At 40.2% G+C, this 22896-nt stretch overlaps 1 protein-coding gene across 9 annotated transcripts in view; it reads left to right on the plus strand.

Annotated features, from left to right (window-relative positions):
• The window catches only part of ENOX1 (ecto-NOX disulfide-thiol exchanger 1), a 723730-nt gene that overhangs the window by 484211 nt on the left and 216623 nt on the right, over positions 1-22896 (plus strand). For 8 of the 9 annotated variants that reach the window (XM_068267775.1, XM_068267774.1, XM_068267776.1 and 5 more), the window contains 2 exons: positions 13802-13933; positions 20047-20184. In XM_068267775.1, coding sequence (XP_068123876.1) covers positions 13849-13933; positions 20047-20184 — 223 coding nt within the window. In that variant the 5' untranslated portion in view covers positions 13802-13848. The remainder of the gene's footprint in view (positions 1-13801; positions 13934-20046; positions 20185-22896) is intronic. The other variant, XM_068267784.1, reaches the window with a different exon arrangement.

A 22896-nucleotide genomic window follows, 5' to 3' on the forward strand; every position in this document is an offset into this window, starting at 1 on the left:
AATCCTGTGGCCCCTCTGGCAGAACAGTGTCAGCTGAATAAAAAAACAGCAACAGAGAAGATAAAATGTTGCAGTTGGGAAGTGTTGAACAGTAAGACTGCAGTAATCCTAAAATGACCCATAAAACCATGGAATACGAGTAATTCTGATCATCTTGTACATTTCCCAGGCCTCGTGGCTACCGAATGACATTTCTTCAACATGAACATGGCAGACCTCTGTTGTCCTTAACCTTGCCGTGTTTTTTATGTTAGCCTGCCTGAGGGAGGTCTCACGGAGGAGGTGCTGTAATTGCCCTCAGTTCAAGGAGCACTCTGCATGGAGAAATTCAAACTCACAAGAATAAAGCAAGGATGTGTGTGTATAAGCCAGATCTGACAGGCACAAAGCAACCACAGTTAACTCATAGGATAGAAGGATGTATATAAGAGGTTTGTCAGTCAGCTTACTGCACATTTTTCTTAGCTTTGTTTAGCTTCTTAGAACTTCTAACCTATTCCTGAAAACGAACAATGGCTCGAGTGTCTCGATTTAGCTCTCCCAATGAAGTGGAAAAAAATACAGGTATGTTGCAGTCGATGTCAGCCTGGCTGTAATTTAAACAGGTATTGTAACAGGTATTCTGTCTGATCTACAAAGCCTCCGAGTGGTCAGCGGGTGCTTAGAGACATGAGATTATCACCCAATCTCCTAACTATATTTGTACCTTTAGGCATTAGAAAAATGCAAAATGGGCCTCTTTAGCAGCATAAAGTTTGCAATATCTACAACAGAAGAATTTATACACCTCCACTCGCTTCCTTCCTTAGATTTTGGTGGCCTGGATAGAGGTAAACATAAATTGATCTTGACCATGTAAAAGATGATCTGACAGCCATTGTATAAAACCAGCATGTGCACATGCTGTTCATCTGTTTATCAGGGAGATAGAAGTGTTACTGCTGCTGCAGGATAACACAGTACACCAAGCAGACCTGATCCTCTATTACTGTCAGGGCCAAATTAAACATGAGGTACGGTAGGCATGTGCCTACAGCCACCTGGTGATGGAAGGGTGGCTCACCCACCTCCCCTAGTGCCTCACTCCTTCCCTGTGCAGAGTTCTGAGCAGAGTGTAAATGAAAGGTTACTCACCCAGATCTCAGCATTCCACTGATAAGGTCTACCTTCAGTGAGGGCACCACTAGCTACTTAATACTGAGGGCACCTCTGGCTACCTCATACTAAGGGGCACCTGTAGCTACCTATGACGGGAAAGGGAAGTAAGGGAGAAGTGACAGCTGGGCTAGCCAGCACATTTGCGGTACAGTTTGGCACAGGTTTGTAGAGGGTAAAGTCTAGGGGGCCAGGACACATGTGCCTATAGGCTCCTGTGATGTAAATCTAGGCCTATTAACTATTGTATCCTCTATTACTATTGTGTAGTACTTTACAGAGTCCACATTCTTTTCACTATCTCTCCATAGTCACAGTTTATGCCCCTACTGTAATCCAAGGCCAGTGTATTACCAGTGTGTACTTTGGATGTTGGAAGAAACTAGAGGGCTTGAAGTAAACCTACACAAACACAGGAAGAACATGCAAGCTCCATGGAAATTCAAACCTCTAGTGTTGGAAGGCAAAAATGCTAACTACTATGCCACTAGTCGCCTTATATGCAGGGGACTGCTGCTTCAAGGAAGTCCAGTCCCAAAAGCAGAGCTGCTTCATACAGACCTGGGATTGTTGCATGCATACCCAGCGGCATTAATGTTAGTGAAAATAGGTTTTACTTCTCACTGTACAGATTGGTGCAGATATTTAACACAGAAAATCTAAGGGTAAAGCTGTGGGCAATGTTCGAGGAATTTCCTTTTCATATCAAATGCTTAATAGAATACATAAGCCATTTCTATAAAAATAATTATTAAAAAAGCTTAAAATGTCATTGGCGTAGGAAACTTTTTTTAGCCTTCCTATATGGGTATTCAGCAAATCGGGAAATTAAGTCCTTTGGAGCCTAAAATCGGAAGAAAATAAACTGTAACATTGACAGTGTTGTAAGTGTAAGCCAACAAAGGACTTTAGTGCGTGCCATACAGCTAACTGATGAGATGCCAACTGTAAGTCGTGGCAGATCTCTCACCCATTCAGCCTCTATGCTCCAATCTGACACCACGCTCTTCACCTAAAGCCAAGCTCCCGTGGGAATGGGGGACACGTTGTGCCTCCCGGACTATGGTTACCCCCAGGACTTAACATGCAAGTGAGGCCAGGGAGACAGGAGTACCACCAAAACCCACTGGCATGGACAGGCAATACTGGGTGATATTAAGAAGTAGTGCCAATTCAGAACACAGTAGCAGTCGACAGACAAACGAGAGGAAGGTTGCTCAGAGCGACCACAGGTCTGAACTTCGAGGATGGTTGCTCAGAGCGACTGGTAGCTACCACAATGATGCAGACACAGACAGACAGGACAGAGCATTTAGCAATCCAATCGCCACCACAGTGGTGGCAAACATCCACACAGAAATAACAATACTGGACAAGTCAGGAAGGAATGTAATCAATAGAAACCACAGCTATTGTAACATCCACGCAACAAGACCAGAAGGAGCGTCTGCCAATCACAATGGTAGTGATGGCAACATTGACAGGCAGGACTAGAAGGGGCATTACCAATAGCAGTAGTAGCTATGGTACATCCACATGACCAGGTTGGAGAGAATGCTGTTATTTGACAACACAGGAATAGCACACGTTTACACATGAACAATGCAAGGTAACAAACCGTAATCACACAGGACCCAGTAATGCAGCTATTTATTAGCTGTTTTTACATGTATAATAATGTTTGTTTCTGTACTACACCATGCCATGACCATGTCACAAAATCTTACACTTGCAATCTGTTTAGTTAGTCATTGAAGTGGATTTTTTAACTAAGAAGGTACAACACTGCTGACATGGGCCCTTTAGTTTGTTACCTCAACAGATCAACAGATCAGGACAGCTCCATCTCTGGAAGTGTTTAAATCCAGACTGAAAACCCACCTGTTCAGTTTGGCATTTGCAGAAATATAACTTTTGTTGTGTGAATACTTCATTCTGCTACCAACTAATGAATCTGAGAGAGCCTAAGCGCTTTGAGTCCTATTTGAGAAAAGTGCTATAGAAATGTTATTGTATTGTATAGTAACTAGATATCTATTATTACTCTTTGGGACTGATAGTTGGATGTCATCCACAAGGACACCAATGCTAACATATTTTGTTAGAACAAAAATAAAATAAAAAATGATAGCAAAGTGTGGAAGAGCCTTGGAGCTACTGTTTGCTCTTCCTTAATGGAAAAGCATTCTTTACACAGTTCTGCTTGATTAGGTGACAAATTGAAATGCATGGGCTGCAGCAAGTCTCAATGTATATGTTTAGCCAACGAGACTTAAAATGATTATCCATTCCTGTTTTACTTTCCATAACAGATGCAAGCTGTGTGACAGGGAGATTAATCTAGACTCTAGCACCAGTAAATGCGTTTAATGTGTTCTCTCTTGTTTCCAAAGCCATAGCCATGCTAGGCTGCCTTCCCTTGCAGAGAAGGAGTTAAAAGCTCTCACATTTCAATTACCTGGACATGTTATCCTATCGCTGTTCTTTGTCTGTGCTTTTATTTAGTTTGATGTTACATCTTTAAACAGTCACTCCGTACATTGCTTCGATAACCTTAAATCAGTTTGTCCACGTTGTACAAATTAGCAGGAGACCTCCATCATTGTGCTCACTACAATGGCTTACAGTGTGAGGTTGTTCCTGATTTGTTTCTATGGCTTTGTAACCAAGCAATCTGCCACTCCTTACTTGGTAAAAAAAGAGGAACATCTATAGAACTATGCTGCTTCCCCAGCTGATTGTAGTATTCTGAGATGAAAAGAGATTGTGCTATCGCAAAAGAAGTTCCTCATATGTAAGCTGTACCTTTGTATTCTGGTTGGAACGCAGCAAATATACTATGATGTACTGATGAGCAGCTAAGCCCAGGTTTGCTCAGTGTTTGCAGTATGCCAGTTTCATAAACAATGAGAGTCTCTGGACAAGTTCATAAGTCATGCTTGAGGGCAAGTATGCCAGTTTATTGATAGTTATCCGACTCTTACAGCAGGGCAGATTCTGTAGAGGAGAGTGTTTAAATGAAATGTGTAACTAAAAGTATAAAGTAAAAGTCTGTACAAGTAGGTCTGTTCAGTATTTTTTACCTTCAAACAATCTTTAGGTTGAAGGCTTAACCACATAAGTTTTAGCAGTCTCTTGCACCTTATGGACCAGAGACTTTCTAGTACAAAGTCAGACTGCATGGACCCGTGATTTGCTCACAGTGATCACAGGGTCAAGAGCCAATGAAATCTGCTCTTGATAGGCTCACGGAGCTCTACTGTCATACCGATAGCAGAGTGAGTGGGCTGCAGCGGCGGGAGAGGGGCCCAATCGACAGTAGCAGCGGGAGCATACTTTGTGGTATTTGAAATCTACGCCCTGGCAAGGATAAGAGGTCCCAAACAGGGCATACATTTCTCTCTTAGCCTGTCCTGTGTTATGAATGGGGGAAGATTAACACAGCAATTGAATCCGTTCACATCATTCCTTCATTCTGGATTCATTCAGTCTGTTCCAACATGCAAAATGCAAGAATGTGCATTCCGTGATTGTTCTGGATTGGCTGGACATAGCAGATGCTGACAGAATCAATGGTAGCCTATGAGAACGAGCTACGTCCATTCTCACTAGGCTGGTCGTCGTGTACGTTTCACAAATTTTTACTCACCTGCTGCCATCACATTTGGGTTCTCCATCATTGCTGCCACTGCACTCCATTGAAGAAGCACCTATATAGAGATTCAAACCCCATCAGAAGCATCTAGCTCCCATTGGATTGTAACAGGCCTTGAGAATCCTACCTGGTTTGAGGGAGGATTTCCATTGGTCTGTTGCAATCCAATGGGAGCCTCAGTCCTTCTGCTGGGATTCCAATCCATATACCTTCACTTCTCCCGTGCAGTGCACTGAGTGGTAGTGACAGTTGAGAATTGTGAATGTGACAGCGACAGGTATACCCAGCAAGTGACTGAGATCAATGTAACAAACTGATCAGTTTGAAAGAAAAAACAGATCAGTTTTCACAGAATCAGTTTTTCACCCATTATAGTGTGAATCATGCCCAACAGGGGATGTCTTATTATAGAGGCTGGGGTAATAGTGATCCAACCCGATGGGCTACTAATGATTCCACCAACAAAATGAGGAGCACCTGTAGCTTAAGATGGTGGGTATAAGTGTCAGTACAAGCTTGTTTCACATGCTGTAAGAGCTTTCCTGAACCAACATCGGGACTGAGATAATGCAAAAGCATAAGGAGCATTTATGGAAACTGAAAAAAATTGAAAAGTAATTATTTCTTACAGCATGCACCTCTTTCAATATTCTTAACAGGGCTGCAATTTAAGTATACAAGAAATATAAGTATCTATCCATTTAAGGTATATTTGTATGTGCCTAAAATCTATAGCTTTCCACAAAAGTGATAATTTTGTGGACCTGAGTGCTAAATTTATTGGGACCATGATAAGGGGCAGTAGAAAACAACATTATGCCAGTGACAGTTGATTGATGTAGCAGTGGTTTTGTGCTGCATGGAGTAATGTGACACCATGCGAAGTGATAGGTGTAGTGCATCCATCATTACTGTTATTTTATACGAAAATGATGATCATGAATGAGGTAGAGTCCTTAACACTTAGTTCATGGGTATCTTATTGGCTAGTCATATGTCTAGACTTCAAAATAATATTTTTGTTAGATTAGTATACTGACCAGAAATTCATATTTTTAGATCTACTTGAAGCTGGGTAAGAAACGTTCAAACTGTTTGTATTTTTTGTTTCATAATATACGTAATGTTTTCAATGGGTGACAGTTTTCAGGCCAGTTTAGTACTTGGACTGTGCCATTATACTGTAATTCACACAGAAAATACAGTTTGGCATTGTCTTGCTGAAATGGGCAAGTTCTTTCCAGATAATGACATCTGGATGGCTGCACATGTTGGTTCAAAATAAGAATGGTCAATGACATGCAAATAATTCACAGCTGATGCAGGATTATGCAAATGTATGCAGCTTGAAAATTGATCAATCAAATCTCGCTGAAATGAAATTAGATTGGTCTATTTTTAAGATGAATAACATTGCATATAACATTTGCATTATCTTGCATCAACTTGAAACTATTTGCCACATATTGTCTATCCCTAGTCCAAAACCTGTGTGTATTGTTGAACATTAATGGTGCCTTGTCAAATATGCTACCAAAACCATATGCATGAATGCACTCCTATACAGTTATTGATCATGGCTTTGAACTGCGCACTGATAACTGCAGCTGGATGGCTCTCCTCCACTTTGGCCCGAAGGGCACAATATTCATGCTTTCCAATAAGTTTCATCTTAAATGAGCTCAAGCCTATAGAAGATTACATTGTTTGTAAATTGTTTATGTATGTTATGTTCTTTGCATGGTACATACAACTTGTTCTCTGCAGGGTACATGCAAATCATCTTTACCAAGTTTCTTAAAATAAGATACTGGAATTAAATATATGATATATTTTTTAAAAAAGCAATAAAATGTTGTTGTACTTTTTTCAGCTAAATAGTGGGTTTAAATAATATGCACTGTGAAAAAAAAAATCTATGTTTCAAAAAGACCTTTAGAATTATGAAAACGTGGCCACCCTAAAGGTGGCCACACACGACACAATAAAATGATCCGATTTTACGGCAATTCGATAAAAACGATCGTATCTCCCGAAAAAATCGAAAGCTTTTTTTTCATTCGACTGAAAAATCCGATCGGATTTCCCGTTTTTTTCGATTTTCATCTATCCGGAATGCCAGATATTTTTCTTCAATTTCTCTACAGATTGTATGGTGTGTGTTAGATTGTCAATTTATTAATATACACACCCATGCAATTTTCTCAGTTTCCAATCATTTTTATCATAATTGGGGAAAAATTGAACATAGGTGTGTGGTACATTGGTCATATTTTTGAAATGTTACAATCAGTCAGAAAAATTGATTGCAGTTCTTAAATTGAACAGATATTTAAAAAATTGTATGGTGTCTGGCCACCTTAATAGAGATCTTTGCAGAACTTTTATGTCTGTTTGTGGTTTCCTCAAATTCTTCTTTTACTAACCTGGCACCAAAAAAACCCTATCCAGGCAAGTGTATGTTTCTAGGAAAGCTTGTAAATGCTATCATTTTATTTTGAGGAGCAGAAGTCCTGTTTTGTTTAGACCTTTCCAAATCTATCCAAGCCATGCTACCCCTTGGATGGGAGGTTTGGCTGAGCTGGTTCTCACCATTCTTCCCAATTAGGAAACTGTAAAAGGTGTGGCCTTGCTGGCACTTCACCCCTTCCCATTGTGGCAAATGGAGGAAGGTGGTATGGTTAGTGAGCAGGCATTGTTCGGAGATAAAGCTCTGTAGACACTGCCAGGGAGCACCTGCCTATCAGTAGAGCAGTGCCATTCATGTCACATGTGTACATCAAAATAAATGTCTTTTTTTTTTTTGCTTGCTATTCTTGCTACTCCAGTGGGAGTGAGAGAGGGATCCTTTTGATTAATAAAATGGAAAGGGACTTAAATCCAATTTTTTTTATTGTGCAATAAACCTTAATATTTCTATCAACAATACCAACTAAATGATTCAGTCTTTAGTGGAAGGGTAAGCTGCGTGAATATACTTTAAACATATAGTTTACGTAGCCTCTCATGTTACATGCGTAATAAGATTGTACATTCAAGATTGTGTAATCTATGGACACCTTAATTATGTGAAAGCCAATATAAGTCTACTTTAGTATTTTTTTCCTGTCAATATTGTGATTTTATGTGTTTATATTCAAAAATCTGTGCTGCGGGCGTCTCGTTATGCCACAGATTTTTTTTTTAACACTTCCTTAATTGCCACAAGCCAAATTCTTTAGTTCAGTGTTACAGTAAAGTCATTAGCAATAGTTTAGTTTAAAAAGTAACAAGACTACTATTTGTGACCTTCTATATACATATGTTTAATGGTGATTTGCTGCTGGTTTACACTGGTTACACTCTGTTTTGTTATTTCTTCAAGGTCTGTTAGAGTAGCTCTATTTGACTCTGTTCGCACCAATAGGTCACTTATTTACCCAGGCATCTTAATGACACTTGGCCGGTTTATGGCAGAAAGTCCTAAGCGTTCCTTGCTGGCAAGAGTGTTCTTTCATCACCAAGAAATCGGAGTGTGACGTGCCAGAAGCTAGTATAAACTTGCATGGTTTGTGTTATTATTGTTGAGATCTGGGCAGCATGAACCCAAGCTCAGTGCTGGTCCTAGGTGAGTGATGTAGTGTAGCACCCCGGGAGACAGTGAGTATGTGACACTGAGGGACCACCTGTGTCTGCTGTGTAGCGCTGTTCTTCATAGTCAGTCATTCTACAACTGCTAACTTCATCCTGGTAAACTGTGGGTTGCTACACTCAGCTGTCTATTGGAATTGAGGTTAGCTGGTTGTTAAATCTGCATGTTTTTATATCAGTAGTTATGTATTGTAATGGGTAGTTAGAAAATGTAATATATGTAATATCTGTGTTATCATATTAGCTCTTATTCAATTCAAATTGTTCATATATGTTTTTCCTAGGTAATTTTACCTCTTAGAAAAAAAAGAAAAGAAAATAACTTTTTAGCACTCTGCAATTGAAAAAGTACAATTAGTGCTGATAAAATTATTCTGAATATTTTCTTACTTCCGACTTAAAGGGTATATTATTGCTAAGGTGTGAAAATATCACCTAGGAGAAAAAGTGAATTGAATAAGGGCCAATTTTTAACAAAATTGTTGTGGCAGAATGTCGTATACTGTATACTATATATTCTGCTTTGGTTGCATTTTTTAAGTTTAGGAAAGAATCATTATTTTGAACAGATATGTGAAGCGATATGGTGGGCCTAAATTAAATTGATATGTCAGGTCTGGTTTTGATTGGCATTTAAAGGGATATAATGTTTGTTGGTTTGGAGCAAGGTGCCGCTCTCCTCCAGTGTCATGTTTTTGTAATTGTCTCATATTTGTAGCCTGCAATCCCTTTTTTTTTTCTTTTCTTTTTAATTTATGCTCACACAGCATAGGTTGGGGGTGTTGAGCTCTGTTCCACTGTGCCACAGATACTCACACATTTTTTTGCCTGAAGAAGCAGGAGATTCCTGTGAAACCTGTTGCAATTTGTAGTGTTTTATGCCTAAATTAACGCTGTTCTAGAAATGGACTATTTGTGCCGTATACCTGGAGGTTAGTCCTCCGCTACCACCATTTGTAACCAGATTATTGAGTATTTTATTCTGTTGGCGCCTCTGTTTACCTGCAATGTTTGCATTACATAGTCCACCATTGGTGTAGGGGTATTACCCCTTTTTACTAGTTCTACAGTCTAAGCGACTTCTTATACCAGAGTGAGGACAGGTTTGTTCTCCCCACCTGCCTGTACAGTGGTTGCTTTTGAGGTAACCCACCTTTGGGAGTATCACTCTTCTTCAGGTTCTGCAATCCATACACAATACAAACTACACTACAGTATATTGGTCTCTCGGTTTTCTCTCCCCATTGTTTCCATCTCCTGCTGCAGCTCACTCTCCTTCCTTCTCCATAGGGTAGACTAGTACAGAGCTGAACTGCATGATTGTAAAGATTAAAAAAAACAACAAAAAATTCCTGTACAACTGATATTCAGGCCACCATGACCAATTATTTTTATACCTCTAGTCTGCTGGCTTGCTGTTCATGTGAGAATCATCAGCCTTATTCAGTGTCATGCTTGCAGATGGACCTTGTCATCTCATTAAAGTCTTCTTAATCAACATGGAATACACAATTTTCTGTGCTTCTGAACAGTCCTATTCAGTAAGCAGCACAAGTAGCCAAATGCAATTATCTATGGAAATCAAACAGACTACAGGTTAATGTACTTGAATCATAGGCTAAATTCTGATTGGATGGTAAAGTGTATTTATGTACCCACCAGTGTTCTGCTTTGTTTGCATTTTGTTGTAGTGTATAAGGGGGAACCTCACTGTTCTGGGATTTCTGTACAAATACCAGGCCAGTAAATATCTTTTTGCTCTTTAAAAATGTGTCAAAGTATTGGTACCCCTCCATTTTTATCTAAAAAAGTTTCATTCTAATGAGACAAGTAAACGACTTCCACCATACTTTATTCCATAGCCTATACAGCAGATATTTTGCTTTTAATGTAGGATGTATATTGTAAAGCATTCCAACAAATGAAAATGGCACATCCAAAATTATTGAAGCCGTTTATTTTGGCGCTGAGCTGAGCGCCGGAGCTGGGAGCCGTCTTAGCAGCAATGCTATGCTGTGCGTCCCGTGTAATGGTAATTCAGACCCCAAATTACATCTCACTCCAAGTTACTATGACTCAGAGGGAGAATAGTATGTAACACCACCAGGGAGTTTAGCAACAGCAGGATTCATTCGGCTTGCCCAGGATAAGATATACTCCAAAATTATTAGTATCTGCAACTTAAAGAGGAACTTTACTGAAAATAACATAATGAATACAATTGCTTATTGTTTCCAATATTAATTTATAGATTTAGTCTATCTTTGGCCATTGTAAAATCTTTCCTCCCCCTCGATTCACATTCTGAAATTCATTGGTGGTTGACATCTTTAGTTCTGCCAGGTGATGTGTGTGGAATGTTTGTAACTGAGAGTTCTATGCACTGAGGGAGATGCTGCTTGCTTGGCAGATGGAAAAAGCTGTGATTTCCCACAATGTAATGAGGTTCACACACCGCAAACTGTCAGGACCATGGTCATGACATGAAACATTTGGCAGGTGGGACACATTGGAAAAAGTTTGATGTAAAGTGCCCTATAGCAGTCTTTCCTAATGGCATTGCAGTTATAGGTGTCCAGTAAACCAAATCATGTTTCATTAGAATTCTAAGTAAACTTTAATGGCTGACTTTCCAGATTTATGAGCTCGTTTGCTAGATAAAGCCATTTCATGTAGAACTTTTGCAAGTATCCCTGCTGTGCTTTGTAATAGGATGTATACATATTTAACCAAGACCTGTCAGAACTTATAACAAACTATCTGAAAGCTTTTTTCAAAGCCTCTCAGGATAAAGCAATCTGTATAGATTTTTAAATTAAAGTGCCTGATTTCAAGGGAAATTCAGGGCAGCCAGTAAAATAACTATTTTTTATTTTAATTTGGTCTGTTTATTTTGTAATATAAAGGCCTTGATTTTCATTACACATCCCTCATAATCCTTTTTGATAATTTTGCCAGGAGTAAAAGGGAAGCAAGCACCACTTTGTTTTCCTAGTTTCTAATAACTATAGGAGCTGCCATGTTCCCCCCTCCCCTTGTAGCTCCAAATTATTTATCCAGAAGAAGGTGTGAAGATAGCATCTGAGACTTCTCCAAACTCTTTGAAGCACAGTATTCTATGTACCCCCCAGCTGATGAAAGCTTTTGTTTGCTCTCTGCTTATGTGTGCAATAAAATAATTATATCAGTCCTTATCTGCCTCAAATTTCTCTGGTCGGGCAGGCCTTGGAAGTAGGGTAAAAACTCTCTGTGAAACTATTACATGTAAAAAGTATGAAGTAATGAACCTCATTATTGGCATGCATTTTTAATGTGCTATTGAGATACTCTGGGTGCTAAAAAAAAGGTGCTTGGTTGACTTTAAGTAAGTTTAATTCCTGTAAGGAGGATGAGAAAACTCAGAAAAAAATGTATTTAATTACAAACTGTTAATAGTGTTTTGTTCTCAGTATCTCCAGCCAATTGTGTTTTTCTACCTTCCCTCCTATTTCTATGCTTTTGTGTGAAAATCCTTTTTTGACTCCCATTATCACACAACGTGAATATACCCATTTACTGTTGTGTGTAGTTAAAGTAGGCTTCACGAGTTCAGAGAGAGAGGCCTGCAATCATAGGCAGCTAGTATGATTCTCCATAATTAGCATTGTATGGTTTTTATACACTGAACATGAAGCTGCCATTTCATGCATTCGGCAGACCCAGAATTTTAGCCCATTCTGGGAAGAGTGACAGCGCTTGGAAGTTAGATTCCTGGCAGTATTAGTCGGAGTGATTATTCTAAACACATTGACTATTCATTGTGTGGTGTGTCATGAAATGCTGCTTGGCTTGCTCTCGGTGTCTCATTGCTTTTTTATTTGTCATCTTTAGCTTTTAATCGAAGCTCTCTTCCTCTGTAAGGATTTGTCAGCACTGTTCAGGTTCTTGGCTCCGGTACCATATTTGTTCAATATTGTAAAATCACATATCAATAAGAATACATTCATATTTTTTCTAACATGACTATTGGCAGGTCTGACTAGATTGTTTCAAATATCCAGCATGCTTGGTGAAGTGTTAGGAAATACCATCTGGAATGACTGGTTTTTATTCCAGTGTGAACCCTCAGACTTCTGTCTAATCAGCAGCACCACTGGACTGCGACCGATGATTGGGGGACACCATAGGCTATAATGTGAATTATGGCTATAGCGGCTTTCAGTGACAATAGCATTATCAGGGGCAATCTCATTAATGCCTCTGAGGAGTTTCAACAGGTGCAGTCTGGGTCGTCTTTCAGCTTCATCCTGTGTCTAAATGTGGCCACAGCCATTTTCTATGTTCCCTTCAATGAAACTCCATTATTGCTGAGAAAATGAGAAAATCCCTCCAGCTCAGCGCTATACATTACAGGGATTAAAGAGGCACTGTAGTGACATAAGTACAGTGCAGTAAATCATTCAGGATACATACATTTTTTTTTCCTGGTTTCAGTATCAGAAATACTCCCTATATGGCCTTATATTGGTATGTAGCCTTGCCCTGCCAGGGATGCTTATCCTAGGCTATTAAGTTATGCAGAATTTGTCTCCCAGATGATGCAGTCAATGCAATCAAGTGTTTGTGTGTGTGTTAGTCATTCTAAACCATTTCATTGTGTCAGAAGTTGATATAAATTGCAGCATTTGGTAGATGAAATGTTTTTCTCCTTATACACATTTTTTTTAATCAACAGAACAATATGTTTGTATTTTTATAGTGTTGCCCATTTTTCCTGTTATTTTGACAAACAAAGTGAAATGTAATTAAAAGTGTGTGTTTTACTGAACAGTACTAAATGCAAACCCTGTGTGTCCATAATAAAATAAAATAAAAACATAAGTATCAAGTAGTACTGGTACATTACTAATCAAAAGAACAATTGTCAGACAGTTGGCTAAAAACACCCTGGTCCATAGAGGAGGTTGCAGGGTTTAGGTGGATGAAAATTGACAGCTGTTGGTGTAATACTACACTAAATCATGCCTATTCAGCCTTTGGTAATAAACTTTCTGATCCTGTTTGTCAGAAAAATGTATAGAAGAGCCTTTGATTCAAGAACTGATGAGATCTCCTCCATCACTCACCAGCTGTACCAATAATTCAGCTGTAGCACTTAGCAAGCTAGGAATATCAAGGCAGAGTTATAGCTGTACTGTTCTCACTTTTCCTGCATTGCTTTGTGCCACATGGATGAGCAAGGTCTTCTGTGCATGTAGATAGGCCATGTAAACATTCTGACAACACCTTATGTTCTTTGTAATAATAATGGCTGTTGATTTTAATTTCTCTCTCCCCAGTATTTTTTTGTAATTGCATCCTTTCTGTCTCTTTTCTGTTTAGAGTTTAACAAGCTGCTGGTGGACTCTTCAATTAACAGAACGGCTTTCATGTCTCAGAATGATAACAATGTTTTAAGAGCTGTATCCATTGTTGGAAGCACTGAGCATAAAGACCCAGCAAAAATGGCTACAGGTAGGAAATTAGTCCATATACGTAATATTGCTTTACCATGAATTTCAGATTCTCTGTAGATCCAATCAACTTGATCCTTTTCAAAGTGTGTTTTTTGTTTACTTTTTTATTAACCCTAAATTATCTCAACCCAATTCACCAACTATATTGGCTAGAATCTTCATAGAAAAAGGGTCCTGACTAGTGAAGAGTAAAGGTGGCCATACACTAATAGATGGAATCTGCTCTGAGAGGGATGTAATCGTTCCACACACTGTACACAGATTCAGTAGATTTCAGCATTAAATATATTGAAAATCTGAGGAGCTGCACACTGCCTTTTGGGCCCCCCACGCTCCCCATCTATGTGTCCCTGACTCGGGCCGTGCAGAATGTTGGTAGCAATAGTACACACTAGCCTGTCACATCTCCTTTCCATTGCTGCCAGGGCACTCCTCCCTGTCTCTCCATCATCACTGCTGGGACACTCCTACAGTGGTTTCTAGCACATATGCCCCTTTTTTTGTTGCAATTAGGCTGCCTTTACAATGCAGTCTGAATGATAGAGTGATTTCAGCTGTATAATTTGATCTGTGTTAATTATATGGCTGTACTGAAATGGAGCTACACAATCACTTTTTCCCAGGGCCAATGTACAGTGAAAATTTGTTTTTCTGTATTTTGTGATGAATTTAACTTTTTTTATCCTGAGAAATCATTTTGCGATAAATATGTACGTGGTTACTTTGCACTAGTCAATGAAAACATGGGGATTGCCACCACAAATAATGAAGCTGAAAATAGTGCAAAACACAACATTAGTGTAACTGCCAAATGTTTGGCTTGAACTGTAAGGGAGAATGATAGTTTTCTTGAAATCTTTGTCTTTATTCCAATGGTCATTTTACAGCACTGAACATACATCATTTCCACATAAAAAGCTCTGGGGATCAGTTTATCCCTCTCCGAAGAAGTGCCTAGGCTAAGTGATGACCAGTGCTCATGAATTCTATCGCTAAGATCACATGACTAGGGATTGTGGCATATGACCAATGAGAGCAGCTTAGTGAGGGAGAGAGGGGGGATACCGTATATACTCGCATACAAGCCGAATTTTTGACCCCCAAAATGGGGGTCAAAAGTTGGGGGGTCGGCTTGTATGCGAGTCTTCCCTGGTGGTCTAGTGGTGGGTGGGTGGGTGGTCCGCGCCCGGCTCCCCCCTCCCCGCTCCCCCCCCCCCGGCCGCCGCTGCTAATACCTGTTTAGGCAGCGGCCGCTTCCTAATCCGCGTTCCTCTTCTTAAGTGTCTTCTCAGAGTATCACAGCAGCGCGCCCGGCGCTGCTGCTGTGACGATGCAGGGGGCAGGAAAGAGCGGTTCCCTTGGAAACGGCGATACAGATCGCCGCTATAGGGAGCCGCGCTCTTTCCTGCACTCTACATCGTCACAGCAGCAGCGCCGGGCGCGCTGCTGTGATACTCTGAGAAGAAACTTAAGAAGAGGAACGCGGATTAGGAAGCGGCCGCTTCCTAAACAGGTAATAGCAGCAGCGGGGGGCGGGGGGGCGGGGGGGCGGAGCACTACCTACCTATGCTGGGCACTAAACTGGGCACTATACTGGCTAAACTGGGCACTATACTGGCTAAACTGGGCACTATACTAGCTAAACTGGGCACTATACTGGCTAAACTGGGCACTATACTGGCTAAACTGGGCACTATACTGGCTAAACTGGGCACTATACTAGCTAAACTGGGCACTATACTGGCTAAACTGGGCACTTTACTAGCTAAACTGGGCACTATACTGGCTAAACTGGGCACTATACTGGCTAAACTGGGCACTATACTGGCTAAACTGGGCACTATACTAGCTAAACTGGGCACTATACTGGCTAAACTGGGCACTTTACTAGCTAAACTGGGCACTATACTGGCTAAACTGGGCACTATACTAGCTAAACTGGGCACTATACTGGCTAAACTGGGCACTATACTGGCTAAACTGGGCACTATACTAGCTAAACTGGGCACTATACTGGCTAAACTGGGCACTTTACTAGCTAAACTGGGCACTATACTGGCTAAACTGGGCACTTTACTAGCTAAACTGGGCACTATACTAGCTAAACTGGGCACTATACTAGCTAAACTGGGCACTATACTGGCTAAACTGGGCACTATACTGGCTAAACTGGGCACTATACTAGCTAAACTGGGCACTATACTGGCTAAACTTGGCACTATACTAACTAAACTGGGCACTTTACTAGCCATACTGGGGCACTATACTAGCTAAACTGGGCACTATACTAGCTAAACTGAGGCACTACCTACCCATACTGGGCGCTATACTGGCTATACTGGGCACTATACTGGCAATACTGGGCACTTTACTAGCTATACTGGACACTACCTACCTATACTGGGCACTATACTAGCTATACTGGGACACACTGGGGGGCTGCACCAATCCAGCATTTCCTACCCCCGGCTTATATGGGGGTCAATCATTTTTCCCTGTTTTTTCAGGGAAAAGTTGGGGGGTCGGCTTATATGTGGGTCGGCTTATATGCGAGTATATACGGTATACAGTAGTTTACACCTCAGGCCTAAATTCCACACCATACACATTGTTATAATAATGGAACAGATGGCAAACTTCTGCTTTACTTCACAGGCACAAGTTTGACTTGAAAAAGATAAACCGGTAAACAGGCAAGAATGGGAATTTTAGGACTTGGTATTGTTTGAAATCAAAACTATGCAGCCAGGCAGACTTTTTCCCTGTAATTTGGATGTAATCTTGGTAAAGGGACCCTGAACAGAATAAAAAATGCCAAACTGAACTTACCTGGGGCTTCCTTCAGCCCCCCGTAGGTCCCACGGAGTCTTCTGGGCTCCCTCCATTCTACCACTGACAGCTCCATTAGCATGCGTCTTGGCCAGGAGTCGCACGCAACTGCACCCACCGTCTTGAGCATTCTGCGCATGTGCAGCTCAATCTTTTGAGAACCGCACATGGATGGAATGCTCAGGGGGACGGGCGTGTGGATGGCCTGCGCATGCGCAGTTGAACATGACTCCTGGCCAAGTCGTGCACTAACTGAGCCACCAGTGGTACAATGGAGGGAGTACAGAGGACACCAAGGGACCTCAGAGACTAGGGGACTGGAGGAAACCCCAGGTAAGTTGTTTGGCATTTTTTTCTTCTGTTCAGGGTTCCTTTAATATTCACTTGAAATGATTAGCTGAGATGGGGAGTTTAATCAGGAATTTGATAAACATGGTCAGTGAGATCCCAATAATTGTGAATTTATGCAAATGCTATATTGAGTTTATTCAAAATTATGCCATTTGGATTTGGACCAATGAAATACCGTCCCGTCATTTTAACTGGTCCAGTTCTAAGCTGCATAATCTTGCCAAATAATAATACAACATTTTGTTGTTTGAAATTATCATCTTATTGACCATTTCCAGTTAATATTCTTAACCACTTAAGGACTGCAGTCATAAAACCCCTTAAGGGCCAGACACTTTTTTTCCCCATTCAGACCACTGCAGCTTTGACGGTTTATTGCTCGGTCATACAACCTACCACCAAAATGAATTTTACATCCTTTTCTTGTCACTAATACAGCTTTCTTTTGGTGCTATTTGATTGCTGCTGTGATTTTAGTTTTTATTATATTCATCAAAAAATACGTGAATTTTGTCAAAAAATGATTTTTTTTTTAACTTTCTGTGCTGACATTTTTCAAATAAAGTAAAATTTCTATATACATTTTTGTCCAAATTTATTGTGCTACATGTCTTTGATAAAAAAAAATCCAATAAGTGTATATTTATTGGTTTGGGTAAAAGTTAAAGCGTTTACAAACTATGGTGCAAAAAGTGAATTTTCCCATTTTGAAGCATCTCTGACTTTTCTGAGCACCTGTCAGGTTTCACGAGGTGCTAGAATTCCAGGATAGTATAAATCCCCCCCCCCCCCCCCCCCAATGACCCCATTTTGGAAAAAAGACATCCCGAAGTATTTACTAAGAGGCATGGTGAGTTCATAGAAGATTTTATTTTTTGTCACAAGTTAGCGGAAAATGACACTTTGTGACAAGAAAAATAAAAAAAGTTTCCATTTCTGCTAACTTGTGACAAAAAAAAAAAAAAAAGAAATCTGCCACAGACTCACCATGCTCCTCTCTGAATACTTTGGGATGTCTACTTTCCAAAATGGGTCATTTGTGGGGTGTGTTTACTGTCCTGGCATTTTGGGGGGTGCTAAATTGTAAGCACCCCTGTTAAAGCCTAAAGGTGCTCATAGGACTTTGGGCCCCTTAGCGCACCTAGGCTGCAAAAGAAATGTCACACATGTGGTATCGCCTTACTCAGGAGAAATAGTATAATGTGTTTTGGGGTGTATTTTTACACATACCCATGCTGGGTGGGATAAATATCTCTGTAGATGAGATTTTTTTGATTTTTTTACACACAATTGTCCATTTACAGAGATATTTCTCCCACCCAGCATGGGTATGTGTAAAAATACGCATGTCCCCCCCAGGGCTCTATACGAGAGAGGGCAAGGGGGAGTAGAGCGAGACACGAAGCCGGCGGCTTGATCTGTTACATTGCCGCCGGCTTATTTCTCATTTAATTAAATCACTTTTTTAATACACATATCACTTATCTTCACTATGAATGCAATTAGCGCCACCCGCGGCGTTTTCATTCACAGTTTTGTTACGTGAAGTAATTAACATTGAAATTAGCAACAACAGCGCCACCTGCCGAATGCACCCGGCTAACGGATAAGTACCTTTTTTTCATTTTCAGTTATATAGATTTTTTTGTTTTATAACATTGCATCTTTCTGTCATATTTGCAATTACAACACTTTTTTTATTTTAAACTTCGAAACAGAGCAGCGCTTATGAGCACTCCCCTGAAGTAAAACGTTATCTGAGGCTGCCTCTCATTGTTTCTTTCATGTATAAGTGCTTCAGAAAATAGAACTGAAGCCCCATACACACGTTCAACAGCGGTCTTTTATGCAGCACAATTATCAAGCACCTTTTGTTGTGAAACCAGTTGAAACAACCAAAAAAAAGTTGCTTGCTAATGTTCACACAACTGGTAAAACTGATAAAAGCTCAGTCCAAGTTGGATTATTGACGTCTTATCAGTTGTGTGAACAATAGCAAGCAACTTTTTTTTGGTTGTTTCAACTGGTTTCACAACAAAAGTTGTTTGATGATTGTGCTGCATAAAAGACCGCTGTTGAGGGTGTGTATGGGGCTTGAGAGCTCATAAAAGCCCTTTTTCATAGATAACTGAAGTTTTTTTTTAACTCTTACTGTAATGGAAACAATATGAGACTCTTTCCTTTGGTACTAGCGTTCTATTTCTTAGCTGTGCTACACATACAAAATTCATTATATCATAAGTTTATTTTCACTTCAGATTCCATTCAGGTCTCCTTTAAAAATCTAGACTAACAGCAGTCTGCAAATAAACTGCCTCTCTAACATACTTCAATGGTTCACAGAATTAACAAGCCATCGTCAGAAAGAATTAGCTTTAAATAGGTTACGTTTCCAGACATTACAAAAGAATTAAAAACATTATTTAAAATGTGTGCTATGGACAAGGATTGTAGTTTGCTCAGATCTTGCAATTTATCCATTAGGGACCTTTCCCTTGCCATTGGAACAGATTTCGCTGTTTGAAAATAGGTAAAGGGAATGGTTTGCACTGAGGTTGGAGCTCCAGGGAAAGGGAGTGTCACCTTCCATGCATACTGATATGTGCCTCAGCGCTGTTCAGACATTTTATGTGCACTGCCAGCAAGATCAGGGGACTAGCTAATATTTAATAGAAGTCCTTATGCTCTCGCCATATAGATTCATAGCTTGTTCTAGCAACAGAGCGCATATAAATACAGCAACACAGTGACAGATGATGAGACAGGCATTCTTCTATAGACTAAGACTAGCATAAACGCTTTCCTTTGTCACGGGTTCTACTTTTAAGCTTCTGGGAACAAGTGTATGTTGAATTCATTATGTGCCTTGAGACTGTATTTGCCACCAAAATCCTGTACGTTGTATTTGACAATGTTACTCATTGTTTGCAGCAGCTGATGCTCTGGGAAGTATAGCTATCGATGCAACACACCTGACCATGTCAGTCACGGACCCGACGGCTTGGGCCACTGCTATGAACAATCTTGGAATGGTCCCTGTGGGACTAGCTGGCCAGCAGCTGGTTTCAGGTAAGGATCCTTCTTGGTGCCAAAATCCCACTAATCTAAGTGAAACAGGAGTGTATCAGGCTCCACGAAATGACGTTTTATTTATTCATACACTTACTGCTTGGATGCAGTGAAATAATAATAGCTGCCTTCTGTAAAACAGCCCTGTGAGTCGGCCACAATTCTGTAGGGCGCAATGTTATGAAAAGCAATCTGTATCCCCAGACTTGTTACGAGGAGGAATGCTCGGTTGCTGGGAATGGAGGATATGGGGAAGGTGATTAGCCTTTTATAGTAGACTTTCCATGTATGTTGGCAGAAGAAAAACGCAGCATTGGTTCGAAGCCTCCTGCCAGGAACTTGGAGCATTAAGCCCTGTATGCTGGCGTTGAAAGCGCATACAGATAACAAGGGATTAAAATAAACCCTAAGCCGTGCGGAGAGAGGCCTGCATTATATTCCTAATTAGCAACTATTTTGTGCTTCTGAACTATATTATATTTTTAATTAACAACTATTTTGTATTTGTGAACTGCATGTTTTAATTGTTCATTCCCCCCCCCCCCCCCCCCTATAATTAGCAGAGTTATTGATTTAGAAATCTAACATCTACAACAAGGTAATAGTAAAAGATTTGGTTTCAAGCCATATATTCATTAGGCTACTGGTTACGGTGACCTAGAAATTAAGTTTGGTCTCCAGGGAAGACGTGTTGTAAGCCTGCATAAACAACATCCACATATATATTCATTTCCCTGTACATCAGGTACATGATGCCAGCACTATTCCATCGTACAGTAGTTGTATCTCAAGATTAAACTTTGAATAACAAATGCGGCAGCATCTCTCAATCAATTTTTAAATGGAGGCCGCTGACCTTTTTTGCATGCATAATTTTTTCCTATCTGGGAAACGCGTGATGAGGTCACGCTCGCTGTCTTTATGCTGTTATGTTCTCTTCATTGTAGATGTAATGATCATAGCTTCGCAGAGTAAAAAAAAAAATCATTCTTTCTAAAGAGAAACAAAAACACGAGACTTGTTATATGTTTCAACGTAGTAATTTAGTGTATGCTGTTCAATTCTGTACAGCAGTTTAAATGAGGCATACACATTTACTAGTTAAATGTGTCTCAAATGAGGTGAAATGCATCTTGTCTGTCCTGGTGGTGGTGGAACAGCTCTAATCGTCTGATTTTAAGCTACGTACTCAACTGGGGACCCGGGAAGATGGATCCTAGCGACGCCCCACAACGACGAGCGCTCCCCGATCCATCCTCTGGCCGGCGGGTTTGCGCGATGTCGTGTGACAGCACACGACAGGTGCAAATGAGACTTCAAGCGATTGTGGTACTTTGCACGGGAGTCCTCGGGGATCTTAAAGGACCGATCACGAAAAATAGTAACATTTAAAATACGTGTAAACATATACAAAGAAGAAGTATTTTTCTTCCAGAGTAAAATGAGCCATAAATTACTTTTCTCCTATGTTGCTGTCACTTACAGTAGTAGATAGTAGAAATCTGACAGAACCGACAGGTTTTAGACTAGTCCATCTCTTCATGGGGGATTCTCAGCAAGGCTCGTATTCTTTATAAAGACATTCCCTGAAAAGGATTTATACAATGAGCATCATTGTATAAGCCTCCCTGCTCGCTTTACACTTTTTTTGGCAGTTGGACAGGGCAACTGCCATTCGCTAAGTGCTTTTGAAAATAAACAAAATCCTGAGAATCCCCTATGAGGAGGTGGGCTAGTTGAAAACCTGATGGTTCTGTCAGATTTCTTATACTTACCCGCCTGTACCCACGTCGTGAGATCGTCGCTCAAAAAATCGTCTGAAAAATTGTGAGGTGGGTGCGGCCTTAAGAACAAGGATATGAGAAGGGAGTATAGAGGAGTGGAGACCTGGCTGTATGGTGCTATTAGGACAAGATAAATAACCTACCTAGATTAGGTTTCAATCTTTCTAAGACGCACACAAAAACTTTTTTTTCCCCTTCTTGAGCAAATTTCCCCAAGTCTTGTAAGGATTTCTGGATCAATTGGGATATGTTTAGATGAAGGACAGTAACTTACCAATTTTTATTTCTTTCTGTGTTTTTCTTGGTTAAACTTGGTGGACGGATGTCTATTTTCAATAAAAGTAACCATGTATCATGTACTAACCATGTACTAATACTTGATACATAAAACTGCAAGGACACACATGATTTTGTTGCTGCTGTTCACCTTTTTGTACATCTTTTCAATGCCCGACCACTACAGTGACTGGTGATTTGTAGAAACGCACACCAATCGCTCCAGCAGTGCATGTCAAAGACACACGTTTGTGTCACATATTATGTGAACAGAGCTATTGAAACATTCCTACAGTGGGAAAACACACATAATCACATGCAAAAAAATGTAGAAAAACACCTTTCAAACATGCAAATGGTGTACATGAAGCCTAAAACTAAATTAACTTGCCTTCACTTTGCCTAACTTTTGCCTAGTCCACCAGATCTCTGATCTGCCATACTAGGGGTTATGGGCTATTGAAACCTTATTAATCATTATTTGGCTAGTAGGTTTTAGCAGCATGCACATGTTTGTGGCCATTTTACAAAAAAGTGGTGATCTGTGCATGGATTGCTATTTTTTTCTCCACTTCTGAAATATTGTTTATCACTTGTTAATGGAGCACTATGGCGAAAAGTAGTAACATTTTAAATATGTGCAAACATATAC

The sequence above is a fragment of the Hyperolius riggenbachi genome, chromosome 2, assembly GCF_040937935.1.
Source record: "Hyperolius riggenbachi isolate aHypRig1 chromosome 2, aHypRig1.pri, whole genome shotgun sequence".
Taxonomy (NCBI): Eukaryota; Metazoa; Chordata; class Amphibia; order Anura; family Hyperoliidae; genus Hyperolius; species Hyperolius riggenbachi.